This window comes from Quercus lobata, chromosome 3 (assembly GCF_001633185.2).
Source record: "Quercus lobata isolate SW786 chromosome 3, ValleyOak3.0 Primary Assembly, whole genome shotgun sequence".
NCBI classification, from domain to species: Eukaryota; Viridiplantae; Streptophyta; class Magnoliopsida; order Fagales; family Fagaceae; genus Quercus; species Quercus lobata.
The window spans coordinates 38,946,264-38,961,689 of NC_044906.1; the positions used below are offsets into that span (position 1 = coordinate 38,946,264).

The 15,426-nt window shown below is 38.4% G+C and overlaps 1 protein-coding gene across 1 annotated transcript; it reads right to left on the bottom strand.

The window, feature by feature from the left end:
• Window positions 1-11,152: 11,152 nt before the first annotated feature.
• Window positions 11,153-12,414, bottom strand: LOC115979364. Its single transcript, XM_031101387.1, has 2 exons — window positions 11,854-12,414; window positions 11,153-11,513 (listed from the first exon to the last, which is right to left on the bottom strand). The coding sequence occupies exons 1-2, from the start codon at window positions 12,301-12,303 to the stop codon at window positions 11,367-11,369; spliced, it is 597 nt and encodes a 198-aa protein (XP_030957247.1). The 5' UTR covers window positions 12,304-12,414; the 3' UTR covers window positions 11,153-11,366.
• Between the last annotated feature and the right edge of the window lie 3,012 nt (window positions 12,415-15,426).

Consider the following 15,426-nt stretch of genomic DNA (forward strand, 5'->3'; position numbering starts at 1 on the left):
AGATTCATTGATTTCATGAACTGCACCATCAAAAGTTCTCTGTTTTTTCCCAACTAAGGGTCTGTTTGAATACCGCTTATTGTTGAAAACTGAAAACATTGTAGCAAAATAATTTTTAAATATAAAGAGTGTCGTGTGGGACCCAGTTTAAAATTTTTTTTTTTTTTTGGTTGAATTCCATACTTGCGGGTCCCGTGAACAGTGCACGGGACCCACGAAAAAACGCCCCACGTTGTCAGCTCTATCTAAACTTACACTAAGGGTTTGTTTGGATACCGCTTATTTTGCTGAAAACTGAAAAATGAAAATACTATAACAAAATAATTTTTGAATGTGTAAATAGTACTGTGAGACCCAGTTTTAAAGTTTTTTTTTTTTAATAAAGTACTTGCGGATCCCATGAACAGTGCACGGGACCCACCGAAAAAGCATAATTTTGCTTTCTCTTCTTGCACGGGATCCACAGTGCACATGAAACACTCTTCTCAAAAAAAAAAAAAAAAGTGAAACGCAGACGTAAGTGCTTTTCAGCACTATCCAAACGAAGGCTAAGTGTGCGTTTGACTCTAAATTAAAAAGACAGTTTTTTTTACTATTCAGCTTATTTTTGCTATTATTCATGGGCCTCACTGTACTTTTTGGTATTATTTATGGGTCCACTATTTCAGCTAACTTTTTTCATTATCTACAGTATTTTCAGCAAAATAAACGGATTCCAAACAAATTCTAAATTGAAAGGAAATAAAAAAATTTATTAGACAAGGAACCCCAAGGACTTGGAATATCTAAAAGTTGCTTGGTCGACGAGGAGAGAAAAAAAATGAACAAGAGATAAAGTGGGATAGAGAGATACATTTGGTAGCTAAGAAAATTAGAAGAAAATCAATGAGAGGGATCTTTTTTTTTCTTTTTTTTTATTTATTTATTTTTGAAAATCAATGAGAGGGATCTGATTTAAAAGAAACAAAATGTTGCATAACAATGCTAATGTTGATCCACTCAAATAATTTCAGAAATAAATAAGGCTTTCCTCAATGACAAGAAGACAAAGAAATATAGAATGAAATAGGCATTAACGTCACATTAATCTCTAAATTTAGCTCAACTTTGATGCCTAAGTGTACAAATCATGTGTTGTCTTGGTTATGGTTTGGTCATGGCAATCACTGTTTTTGATGGTGATTTGGCTTGACTCGCTTGTTGGTCATTCCAAAAATAATGTTGTGGATGAAAGGGTAATAATATAATATATAAAATAATATATATATATTGTAAGGACGCGATTCGTGGCGGACCGTAACAGTGTCGGGTTCGCACGTGAAAAGGCCTCTAACAACATCATTTGTAGAGCGTGGGTTTGGAAGGCTAGGCCTTGATCGATAGGCGGTGGGTTTTTCGCGGTGTTCGTACCAGTTTAAGTTTTCCTACACCCCTAGAGTCTTTCTCCTGGAGGTGGGCTGGGAGACTCTGGTTTTTGGCCATTTTTCCCAACCCCTTCTTTAGGTTACTTATTTTTCCTTTTATACTCGCCTGCGTCCACTGTCCTTCGCCCACATATGGGGTCAACCTTTCCAAAATTGATACTTGTCCCATCAGCCCATATTCAAAGTCGTTGGGGGTGGTTGTAAAAGCCTAAGACTGCGGATCTGTCAGGTTCAGAGCATTGAATGGCAGTGAGAGCAGCTTTCCCTGGATATTTTAGATCTTTCGCCCTGATTTCGGTCCTATACCGTTTTTACCCTTCCTTCAGGGGGGGGACTTTGGGTCTGCCGAGGACTGAGCCGTCCTCGGCGATATCCACAGGCTATTTTGTCGAGCTTGGGCCATAGCCCTCCTCGGCTTGGGCCTTCGGATTTTCCCCAGGTAGATGGGCCTGGCCCGTAAATCATTTGGGCCCCACAATAGCCCCTCAAAACCCGGCTGTCCAACCTCTTGGTTGGAAAGGGGGGTTTTGGTGATGCCAAACCTCTTCCTACGGCCCAATCAATTTGGCCTTTTAATAATACTGGCGGCTCCTCATCTGTCCAAGAAACGCGCCGGTCTATGAGGCAGCCTTTTGATTTCGCGCTTGATGCGCTCTTATCGTTTGGGTATGCCAAAACGTGCTTTTAATGACCACTATTTACGAGACTGCTTTAATTCGGCGGTTTGTTTTGATGGGGTGGGGAAACGGAACCGGCATGTTCGTGTTGGCAGATTCCTTTGGATATCTGAACCTATTAAATGTCTCCCGCTCCACCCTCAGTATAAGAAGGAAATGCGGAGGTTATTGTTTTTGTAAAGAATTCCTTCTCATCTTTCTGAGATTTGAAATATTTGGCCTCCCCGAGGGTTCATTTTACCCACTGGTCCACAAACTAAATCGTGATACACTTTATCATAATAACGAGTGATGCAGGAGCCAAACCCCTCCCATAGACGCCATGTTCCAATAAAGCTCCTTATGGCTCGATCGGGACAGGGATGGCGAAGACTCAAAATCAACCTCACCCTTCTTTCAATCAAAATCCGAAGCAGGGACTCGTCACGTCAAACTTTCGGCGTGACTGAGTCGAGAACACCCATCATCAGTACCCACCGTTCTCCTATGAGTATACCTAGTATGGCTCCAGTGTGTTGGGAGTCAGGATCGAGGCCGGGACTAAGCGTCTCTACTTCTTCCTCTCTTCCTTCACTGGAGCTATTCTCCATCTCCCTTTCTTAGTCTTCCCAGCACCAGTTCCATCTTGGTGCTTTCACTTCTCCCTCTTTTGCTCCTTTTTCTTTCTTTTCATCTCTTCTCTCTTCTTCTCCTCCTTCTTTACTCATGTCCTCCATCTTCTTCATTCATCTCTTCCATCTTCTTCATTGATTTCTTCCTTACTATTTCCCTCTCCGCCATTTCTTCCCAAAGAAGGTTCTTATCATTATATGAGCAGTATCGAGGCAAAGATTGGAGAGACTTTGAAAACGAGTTTAGAAGACGCCTGGGAGTTTAGTTATCTGTACTACGGATGTAACTATCGCTTAGGCAGTTCGCATTTTGTATAGGCTCGTTCGAGCCCTTCTTTGTACATTGTAATAATTTTTCGTATTAATAAAAATCGTTGTTATTTTATTTCGCATGTTTTGTCTCTATGCTTTTTTTTTCTTTTGGATCTACAAACGCTGCTCGGCATATTAATATAGCATCTAAATCAATGACGGCTAAGACCAAAAGATTTGATAATAAAAAGACGTCGCCATAACTTTAATAGAAATGCTTGACATAATAAGGCCGATCAGTGAAGAGTAATACTTACCCCATGCTAGCCGAGGAGAGAAACGAAGGCTTGATGTCATGTAAGGAATAACCATTTGAAGATATAGCACCCACCAAATGAGCGGCCTTTTTATATGACTAAGTGCTGGGGCTTTCCACCCCCTTCCTTACACCTTTATTGGCCTTAACCTTTTATGGTGTTTAAGCCGTGGATGAAGTGACCTGACATTTTTACCAAGTAACCCATCTTACGGGATTCAAACCTTTTCTTATCCAAGTATTTGGTTTCCCCATTGGCTTGGGTCCGAGGACCATACAAGGCTTGGTTCTGTCCAAAACTTGTAATTTTTATAATTTTTTGTACTTGGTTTCCCCATAGGCTTGGGTCCGAGGACCATACAAGGCCTTGGTTCTGTCCAAAACTTGTAATTTTTATAATTTTTTGTACTTGGTTTCCCCATAGGCTTGGGTCCGAGGACCATACAAGGCCTTGGTTCTGTCCAAAACTTGTAATTTTTATAATTTTTTGTACTTGGTTTCCCCATAGGCTTGGGTCCGAGGACCATACAAGGCCTTGGTTCTGTCCGGGCCCATATGCTGAACGGGCCTGGGCCGCGAATTTACTGGGCCCACAAATTAAGAGGTGTTTCCATAACCTTTGATCACGCGGTACCTTTTGGCGTCCCAGTGTTCGAGGTGCACCCTCTCGAGACTCCTTTATCCTCAGGGTTGCAGACGACGTTGGAAATCGAGTCAGAGACATTTTGTCTGTAGCGTTCCTTGGGACGCTGCGCGAATTAAATGCCATCGGTTTACTTCTGGGTATAAATGGGATAGGGGATCACTTCACTTGCACATGAACTCTCCCGTTCCCTTCAGAACTACATTTCTTCCATATCCGCGATCTCTCTTTCTAGTGCCACTGCCCCAAAGCAAGATGTTTGAGGCTTGGATAGGGATGAAAGGTCTCCGCGTGCTTCAGAGGCACCGAATCCTCAAGGTGATATGGTATGGACAAGGATGGCACAGATTCAAGCCAGTCCTCCGCCTTGACAGGAGGAAGATGGTATTCCTCCTTCTTTTAGTCAAAATCCGAAGCAGGTTCTGGTCATGCCAGATTTTTGGTATGTCAGAAAAAGGAATTTCCGCCATCAACGCCGTCTGCCTTGTAGCAGGCAAATTTTTGCGGGGGCTTCCCAACTTCCGGCTCCCTACACCTTTTCTGTAGATGGTGTTAGCCTGAGGTCAGGTTTCCTGCACCTTTTCTGTACCGGTGCAGGCCCCAAGTTGGGTTCTTTTGCTGCCTGAGTTATGGGCGTGCAAAAGCATGGAGGGGGAATAAGGTCTCGAGGCAGTAGCCAACCTCTCCTCTGAACTGCCTCCTCGGCTTTATCTTTACTCTCTTGTATTCTTCGTTACTTACGTAGTTAGCTTCGATGTAGGCTTTGTTTCAGCTTTCCATTGTACACTGTACTGTTCCTTTGTCTTAATAAAATATGTGTTTATTTCTCTATACATATCTTTCTTCTCCGTAACCACTGCTTTATGCATGAATATTAAATATGAGTTTGCCCTTAATGATATTCTAGGCAGAGAAAGGCCTTAACACAGATTCCTACTAGTTTAGACTTACAAATATTATCAAACATAACAAGGTTAGTCATCAAATAAATTAAACTCTTGGAACTAACCGGGATAACGGCTGAGTGCTACGCGATGCATACAAGAGCGATGTCCAAGTACGACAAACTCTAAGTAATTTGTTCGAGAGGGTAGCCGAGTAACGAGGGGCTTTGGTTGTGCTTCTGGATAATATGTTACGCCGTATCGCATCAACCCCTTTGATATTGGGGGATCAGAGGGTGGACCGAGGAATCCGCGCAATCAAGGTATTAACCCATCTGTTAACGCGGAGCTCTCTTCGGATGAATTTTGAGGTTTATGTGCCATAGTTTTTTTTTTTAAAATAGTTGGTTCCCCATCCAGGTAGTTGGTTTCCCCAGAGGCTTGAGTCCGAGGACTATGCAATGCCTTGGTTCTGTCCAAAACCTAGTTTTCCTCATCCAGGTAGTTGGTTTCCCTAGAGGCTTGAGTCCGAGGACTATACAATGCCTTGGTTCTGTCCAAAACCTAGTTTTCCACATCCAGGTAGTTGGTTTCCCCAGAGGCTTGAGTCCGTAGACCATGCAATGCCTTGGTTCTGTCCAGAACCTAGTTTTCCACATCCAGGTAGTTGGTTTCCCCAGAGGCTTGAGTCCGAGGACTATGCAATGCCTTGGTTCTGTCCAAAACCTAGTTTTCCACATCCGGTAGTTGGTTTCCCCAGAGGCTTGAGTCCGAGGACTATGCAATACCTTGGTTCTGTCCAGAACCTAGTTTTCCACATCCAGGTAGTTGGTTTCCCAGAGGCTTGAGTCCGAGGACTATGCAATGCCTTGGTTCTGTCTAACCCTAGTTTTCCACATCCAGGTAGTTGGTTTCCCCAGAGGCTTGAGTCCGAGGACTATACAATGCCTTGGTTCTGTCCAAAACCTAGTTTTCCACATCCAGGTAGTTGGTTTCCCCAGAGGCTTGAGTCCGTAGACCATGCAATGCCTTGGTTCTGTCCAAAACCTAGTTTTCCACATCCAGGTAGTTGGTTTCCCCAGAGGCTTGAGTCCGAGGACTATGCAATGCCTTGGTTCTGTCCAGAACCTAGTTTTCCACATCCAGGTAGTTGGTTTCCCCAGAGGCTTGAGTCCGAGGACTATGCAATGCCTTGGTTCTGTCCAAACCTAGTTTTCCACATCAGGTAGTTGGTTTCCCCAGAGGCTTGAGTCCGAGGACTATAATGCCTTGGTTCTGTCCAAACCTAGTTTTCCACATCCAGGTAGTTGGTTTCCCCAGAGGCTTGAGTCCGTAGACCATGCAATGCCTTGGTTCTGTCCAAAACCTAGTTTTCCACATCCAGGTAGTTGGTTTCCCCAGAGGCTTGAGTCCGTAGACCAAGCAATGCCTTGGTTCTATCCAAAACCTAGTTTTCCACATCCAGGTAGTTGGTTTCCCCAGAGGCTTGAGTCCGAGGACTATGCAATGCCTTGGTTCTGTCCAAAACCTAGTTTTCTCTTTGTGTGGGATCTTGGCTTTAGGGCAGTTAGCTCCACAGCCAAGCCCCTAGAGTTTATCCATACGGTTAACGTTACCACGCGCCTAGTTTGCTCTTTACTGGGGACCTTGGCTTTAAGGGAGTTAGCTCCTCAACCAAGCCCCTAGTCAAGAAACGTAGTCCGTAACAGAACTTTGTACTAGAACTCTATAACCAACGGTTAGATATAACGAAGAAACTCTATCAACCCACTTCCTATACCAACACACAAGCCTTTCCCACAGACGGCGCCAATTGTAAGGACGCGATTCGTGGCGGACCGTAACAGTGTCGGGTTCGCACGTGAAAAGGCCCCTAACAACATCATTTGTAGAGCGTGGGTTTGGAAGGCTAGGCCTTGATCGATAGGCGGTGGGTTTTTCGCGGTGTTCGTACCAGTTTAAGTTTTCCTACACCCCTGGAGTCTTTCTCCTGGAGGTGGGCTGGGAGGCTCTGGTTTTTGGCCATTTTTCCCAACCCCTTCTTTAGGTTACTTATTTTTCCTTTTATACTCGCCTGCGTCCACTGTCCTTCGCCCACGTATGGGGTCAACCTTTCCAAAATTGATACTTGTCCCATCAGCCCATATTCAAATTCGTTGGGGATGGTTGTAAAAGCCTAAGACTGCGGATCTGTCAGGTTCAGAGCATTGAATGCCAGTGAGAGCAGCTTTCCCTGGATATTTTAGATCTTTCGCCCTGATTTCGGTCCTATACCGTTTTTACCCTTCCTTCAGGGGGGGGACTTTGGGTCTGCCGAGGACTGAGCCGTCCTCGGCGATATCCACAGGCTATTTTGTCGAGCTTGGGCTATAGCCCTCCTCGGCTTGGGCCTTCGGATTTTCCCCAGGTAGATGGGCCTGGCCCGTAAATCATTTGGGCCCCACATATATATATATATATATATATATATATATTTATATATTATAAACGAGAGTGAAAGGGCAATAATAAATTATGCAAAGAAAATTTAGATTAAACAATTGATCCAAGAGACAGATGCTTAGAGCATCAGCATTGAAGAATACTACTCTATCCTATTTTACCATCCAAAAAGTTACTTTATCAATCATACCATACCATTTACAATACACTCTACATCCAAAAACTCTATTATTTTACTTTTTCATTAAAATATTATTTTTTTAATCTTTCTTTATTATTTCTTTCACATCATCACTTTTTTTCAACTAAGAGGTGGAATAAAATATATATATAATTTTTTAGCATAGTGCTACAATACAATTCTAAGTTTAGAATTGTATTGTAGCACTATTGCAAAAAATTTTGCAATAGTGAGGTATATCATTTTTTGATGCAAATATTTTTTAGCTATGAAATGCCAAAAATACCTTAAATATAGCATTAGCATTCTTCAATGTTAATGCTCTTCTAGTTTCCAAGTAACATCAAAGGATTTTGACAATCAAATATTATCAGGATAGGTTTGCTTCAAGGGTCTAAATTTTCTCTTACTCAAACCCCAAGGATTGGTCTTGTGGTTCTCGAGGCCTCGTGAGATCCTAGTGGAACTTTAACCTTAGACAGTTGTGACCAAGAAATTGATAGAAGAACAGAAGATTCTAACAGCTATATTCCAGCTCAGCTACAAAATGGCTGCGTATGAGTTAATATAGTGTGCATTTGCATAGCAAATGCGGCAGATATTTTGTGTTTTACCGTGGGTTATGTGTACTGTTTACGGACCAGCAAGTATTGAAAAACATAAATATAATTTTAAAATTGGGTCTCACGGGTATTATTTATTGTTTAAAAATTATTTTGTTATAGTATTTTGAACAATAAGTTTTTAGTTTTCAGCAATAAACGATATCCAAACAGACTCATAGTATACGTTTGGCATGATGAAAATTGCCAACTTATTTTATTATTTAAATTATTTTTGTTACTATTTATAAATCCTACAGCAGTTTTAGTACTATTCATACTATTTCAATTAACTTTTACTTTTATTTATATTATTTTCAGTAAAATTTTTTCAATTTTATCAAAATCAACGGATCTTAAATGGACCCATAAACGGTGAAATTTTGGTTAAATAGGAATTCATTCACTTAAGCTGAATGGCATCGTTTTGACGATTGTTTTACTAACTAAAGCTGACAACACAGTGTTTGATAAATACGCATGGACAAGTCAGCCTCATCTTCTTCCCTGTTCTTCGTTCTGCAAACTTTCGCTTCCAGTTTTCTTGATCATATTCGGCTTTTTATTTTTGGATCTAAAAGCCTAAGCTTATTGTACAGCTCTATATAAAGAGCATTTACTCTTTGTAAATTCAGTTACTCTGTTCTCCTTTTCATTCCACCATTGTTACTCTGAATTTCCTCGAGTCTCTACAAAAACCACGCATTTTCATTAAGAATGACTCGTCCTACGCATTTTTTGTTTTATTAACAGGAAGAGCATCATGATTGTTACACTTGCTAAATTCTGATTTCAAAATCCTCTAGCTTATCTAATCCCCTGTTTCTTACATTGTTTATAATATTGCATATAGTTACATGGTACATCTTAGTATCTCACATATATATGCGTAAAACAAAAATCAAAATCAAACCCTAAGTATAAATCAGCACTTATTCACATTCACAATCACAGAAAAATCAAATCAAAATAAAATCAAACCCCTAAACTAAATCAAACCCAGAAACTACCCTAAAGAGAGAGAGAGAGAGAGAGAGAGAGAGAGATTACCTGTGATGAGATGGAGACGAGAGAGAGAGAGAGAGAGAGCAAGTTTGAGTGAGATGATGGATTTATTTGAGGGTGAAAGACAGAGAGAGGGCGAGTGAGGGGAGTGAAAAAGCCAAGTTTTATTTCGAGTAAAACGGAGTGGATTATTTAGTTAAGAAGAAGTGCAGAACCCCCAACCCCCAAAACTGTCACATAGTAGAATACTGTGACATAACAGAGTATGACTGATAGAGAAAAAAAAAAAAAAAGGTTAAATTTATATGTAAATAATAGTTAATCATTTATGGTTTGACACATTAAAATTGTAGCAAAAAAATTGCAAAATAATTTATGGTCATAAAATTACTCTTTCATTAATTCAGCTCAAGTGCCCATATTTGCCTCTTATTTTTTATTATTTTTTTTTTTCAATATTTTTCAAAAAATTTCTCTCAATTTTTTAGGAGGTTAGAAATACTAATTTACCAATATGTTACTATGACAATTCTCCTAAAGCCCAAGCACTTATGCCCTATTTAGATTGAGGGGGAAGGAGCGAAAGTAAGGGAGAATAGAGTAGAATTAACTGAATATTAGGCTAATTTCTAATCAACTCTTCTCTATTTCCCATTTCTCTCTCTCAATTCAAATGGACCATTAATGACTGGAGAGGTACAACCATTTAAAGGTGCGGTGGTACAATTTCATTCATCTAAACTAACAAGAGTTAAATATTTTACTATGGATATCCAACAAGTTAACCACAACCATCATATTTGAACGAGTTATCTCAAACAATGAAGATGTTCCATAAATGTAAATTTGTATTAATGAATGAGCGGATACAATTCTCAGTATTTATATTTCATTACAAAGGAAGAATCCTTTGATTGGATCTCCTAGAAAAAAGTCTTTGATTAAAAAATTGTTCAAATATAGTACTGATTCAAACCCAAAATGTCCTCCACTTTGATTGGAAAGTGAATTGAAAGATCTTTGTAATGAAATTGTGATAAATTTACAATTGTGCGCTTGTTAGATACTCTTCATTCTTCATTTGTATTTTGTGTTATTCATGAGTGTTTTGAATGTTCTTCATAATTGAATATTTTGTTGGTAGAAGTTCCACAGAGTTGTAGGGCTTAAATCTAAAAATATTCTTTGATTGATTATAGTTGTTGAAGTTTATGGATTTTTTGGAATTTGATCTAGTAGAACTTAGAGATTTCAAAATGGTGATTTAAATGAATGTCTTTCATATTCGAAGATTTAGTTGAAGTAATTATTTTGGGTTGTAGAACTTGAATCCTGTAACAATTTTGAAACGCTGAAGTTCTTGTAGGCTTTGTATCTCGCTTTGACAAAGTTTCAAACCTTCTGCTCTCCTCCCTTGAGATTGATGGGTGCGTTTATTTACAAGAGTCTTGAAGAGATTTAATGATACATTGTTGATTTGATTGGTGACACATCATAATTTTAATTGGAGGACTTTTGAACCTTGTTTTTCAAGTGACACAAGGCTTTTTTTTTTTTTTTTGAGAATCCACACAAGACTTTATTTGATTTGTCAAAATTTCTTAATTTAGGTAACATATGGCAATGCTAAATTAGTTTGCATGTGTCATTTTTAAATTAAGACATCGACATTTGTCAATGTGTGATTGACTTAGAGAATTTCCATTAGTCTCTAAATAACAATAATTAGACCTACTAAATAGCATGTGGCACTTTTTAGTTATATTATAATCTAGACTAAATTACACTTTTGACCCTTAAAAGTTATAATTATCTCGGTCCATTAAGTTTTAGAAAATTTAGTGTATTTTCTGTTTACTTTATTAAAATTGTGAAAATACCATGTAAATTCTTTAGATTTTTATAATCGATTTTCCTTTATATATATATATATTAAAAAACCAATCTATTATTTACATTTTAATAACTAATAAATGACCTCAGCTCCAACTCAAAACTTGAACTCTTCCTTAATTTTCCAGGATCTTTTTTTACTGTTGAGATTTTAAGACAGATTTTTTTTTTTTTTTTAAATCTTATGACTTAAGAGGAAAAGATAGAAATACAACATTGCTTCCAAAACCATGAGATAAGCAATACAATACATGCATAAGAAAGTAAAAGAGGGATTGGTCAATAGTTAGGGATTAGAATTGTACTCTAGTGTCCTCTGACCTTGGTGGTTCTAGTGATATGAACTAGAGTTGAGGAACGTAAACGGTAGTTCTTTTTGTAACACAAATATACACAATGCTGACCATCTGCTTAGATGTGTTCACAAATGGAGCTTTCAATCACAACGTAGGTTATATCGGTCCGCTAAGCGACGAGCAGTTCCATCAACCATGATGTTGTCTATCACTTCATGCTTCTTGTAATTTGCGTTAAGAATATCTTGCTGATACTTTGCAAGACTCTCTTCTTCTTGCAGTTGTTGCTACAACAAGAAATTCATCTAATAAGTTAAACATTCAAGAACTAGTCTTATGCTTATTTTGAGGAAAATTATTTTCAACACTTTATGTTGTTTCTCTTTTCTAGTCGAGTTAGGATCATTTTCCTAGTTGATTTAGAATCTTATTCTCTAGAAAGCAAAAGTTACTTTGAGAGGTTCTCTATTTTCTTTACCTACTAAGCCTCGGGTTCTTCTTGAAGTTTTTTTGTGTTATAGATTTTGCTTCTACATACTTATGCTGCATTATAGATTCAATATCCGCTCCAAAAAATCATGTAATAAAACAAAATGCAATGAATAATATCAAATCAACGAAAATTACCTTTAGTAAGAATGCAGATTGAGCAGCATTTAACTTGGTAAGGTCCTTAATTTTCTGTGCAACCTTAAAATCAGGATCATTTTCATCCAACCATTGGCACTGTATTGTTCTACCAGGCATTTTCGGGCGATCATCAAACATATTCACTTCTGCAGGAAGAGCCCTCACCGGCCTTGGCATCCCAGACACCATAAAATAATGGTGGGAGGTCATAGATACAACAGCTTCAGCTTGCATTAAGTCCTCCATCTCCACCAATGCGCATTGCGGGATGTTCCTTGGTTCGATGTAATTTGGAATGAAATGAACACTCTTCACATTCCCAAACTGATTAAGAGCAGATCTCACCACTGGTTCAGTGATATGTGGTGAGAGGTTATCAAGATAAACCGTTCGCTTCACTTTCTCTTCAAACGCAGCATAATCAGCTTGGGTTGATGGTGATGCCATTTAGGTTCTGGAACATAGAGAGCCGGAGCTGATTAGCTGCGTTTGAAAAGAAGATGAAGTCACAAGTCTTGGAACACACACAGCCAGAGCTTTGGTGAAGAGAAAGGAGACTAGCTGAATATCAACTGGTAATTTTATATTATAGTTTGGCATATATAAAGAAAAACAATTCGGCATACATATGCTAAGATAGAACCGTCAAGTTAGCCACAATCATATCATATTTGAACGAGCTCCTTGGCGTTAGTTTTAGACCTTCAACCCACGGAATACAAGGGGTGTTGCCAAATATGCATTCCTTGACCATTTCCAACTAATAAACCTCCACCTTATTAAGTGATGGTATCTCTCTACTGCTCATAATAGTATAATACTCTATCAAACCCAAGGAGATTTGGTCTTTTTTTCCATTAGTATATCTTCTGCACTACTATATTTAACTAGTAGTTGTTAAATAACAAATTGTTTTAAAAGTTTAAGTTATTAGGAAATTGTGAATTTAATCACTTAATCATTTAAAAAAAAAAAAAAAAACTTTCTTATGTGTGGACTTAAACTTCCGCTTAACAAGTGAGGCCCAATATGTGAGACTTTTAACATTTTAAATGAGACGTAGAATAAAGATAAGCTCAAGATCTCCTAATACCATTTTAAAATATTAAAAATCTCACGTATTGAGCCTCGCTAATTAAGGGGATGTCTAGGGCCTCTAGCCCACATGTGAGGGAGATTGTTAAAATTATGGTTAAATAATTAAATTTATCTTCAAATAGCTTAAGTTTTTCCATAATTCTAACCGTAGTAGCCGACTTAGTAAGTTGATATTCTTGAATTTATGAAATCTCATACCCTCATAAGAATTTGGTTGGCATAAGGTATCCAGTTTACCATTATAGAGGTTTGGTTTCCTCCTGAATTTTCTTGCAAAGGCTAAAGTATGCACTAGTTTGACAAGGACTGTTAGGGCAGTGAATGAATCAATCCATTTATAAACAACTTGGACTTGGTTCGATAAAAAACTCGTTTATGTTTGTTTGGTTATAAATAAGCCAAGCTTGATGCTTAGTTTTAGTCTTGTTTAATAAACAAGTTGAGTCTTAAGTAAAAAAAAATTGTTCATGAACAACCTATGAGCTATAAGGCTTGATACAAAAAAAATTCAAGCATAGACTTTTTTTTTTTTTTGGATACAAAATAGAAATTCTACTCTAACCTAATCTAAGTGTATATTTGTGTAAAACTCCCTCTTAAAGACTTAGTAAGTTTGGTTTTTCCATAATTCTAACCGTAGTAGCCGACTTAGTAAGTTGATATTCTTGAATTTATGAAATCTCATACCCTCGTAAGAATTTGATTGGCATAAGGTATCCAGTTTACCATTATAGAGGTTTAGTTTCCACATGAATTTTCTTGCTAAAGGCTAAAGTATGCACTAGTTTGACAAGAACTGTTAGGACAGTGAATGAATCAAGCCATTCATAAAAAACTCAGACTCAACTCGATAAAAAACTTGTTTATGTTTGTTTGGTTATAAATAAGCCAAGTTTGATGCTTAATTTTAGTCTTGTTTAATAAACAAGCCGAGTCTAAGCAAAAAAAATTGTTCATGAACAACCTATGAGCTATAAGGCTTGATACAAAAAAAAGTCAAGCATAGACTTTTTTTTTTTTTTTTTTTTTTTTTATACAAGATAGAAATTCTATTCTAGCCTAATCTAAGTGTATATGTGTATGAAACTCCCTTCTGGAGACTTGAACCCCGACCCTTACCTCCCACACCCCACAAACACTTATATTTATAGAGTGATCATCGCACTAAGAGTGTGCGGTGGTAAGCATAGACTCATTAGTGGCCCACTTCTTTCTAAACTAACCAAAGACCACTTTAGACTTTAGTTACATGTTTCTTTTATTAAAAATAAGAATTTAAGTGGGTCATGTATGATCCTTCCCCATCAACCATCTAATATAAAATTATGAAACATGTTAGTATTTTTCCATCACAAATAATACAATATCTTATAGAATTTCTTTACAATTCTTTCCATAATTGTAATACTTGATTTATATTAAGAAAGGTTGAAAAATGTGCCAAGGATTTAACTTAGTGGAGTAAAAGAAGTTTTGGGAATGTCAGAAGATCTTTAGTAGAAAAAAGGAATTTGCTAGCTCAAGTAGAAAGACTAGCAATTAGGAGTGAGTTTGGGTCGGGTCAGGTCGGATTTATTGTGACCCGAAACCCGACCCGATATTAATTAGGTTTGGCTGTCTGAAACCAGACCTGAATCGAAAAATCGAGTTTGTAATCGGGTCGGTTTTCCAGGTCTCAGGTTGGGTCTCGGGTTGGACTCCTCTTTTGTTTTTGATTTTTTAACGAGGAAAAATATCTGTATGCCTCAATTTGAGCCATACAGTCTCAGCCTCCACAAATCAAATAAAATAAATAAATAAAAGAGAGAGAACCCCAATAAACAAAACAAAAAGAAAACTCCAACAAGCCAAACCCACATACCTTCCTTCCAAGCCATCCAAAGCACCCATTTCACTTCACAACTTAATAGTGCACAAGCAGTATAACCTAAGAAACACTCAATTCCTCTCTTTTCACACAAACAAGCTCCAATTTCATTCCAAACTCACAACTCAAATAAACCCCAAAACTCCAATTCCATTCTGTGCTCTGCCGTATGCGCGATTTCTACATGGAGATCTCTTTCCACTTCGAGAGCTCCGTTATTCCCTTCGTCGGCAAAATCGCTCCCTCCGACCCATACAAGATCTGGAAACGCAATGGTAATCTTCGAGCCGATACTTCCTTGGTCAGCTTCGATGGCTTGAAAATCCAGCACGCCGATCAGAGCTTCCTCTTCCTCGATGACGACGACCAGAGCCACGACATTCCCTTCAGAACTCTCCTGGTCCTCAACCCACGACGATTCTGATGGGTACTCACTCCTTGACTCAGCCGAAGAGAGAACAATAAATAGCAGGGTTTCTTTCCCAAAAAAAATAATTTTGGGTTGAAGTAGTATATTTGTAGGACCCGATACTGACCCGACACCGACCTGAACCCAAAAATAGCTTGAGATTTAGGCCCGAAACCCGACCCAAATATTTTTAGAC

Excerpts from the sequence above, each read along its gene's own strand:
- LOC115979364 (XM_031101387.1), bottom strand. The coding sequence starts at position 12,303 with ATGGCATCACCATCAACCCAAGCTGATTATGCTGCGTTTGAAGAGAAA. Across the intron at positions 11,514-11,853 it reads AATCTGCATTCTTACTAAAG|CAACAACTGCAAGAAGAAGA; the intron begins GTAATTTTCGTT and ends TTCTTGTTGTAG.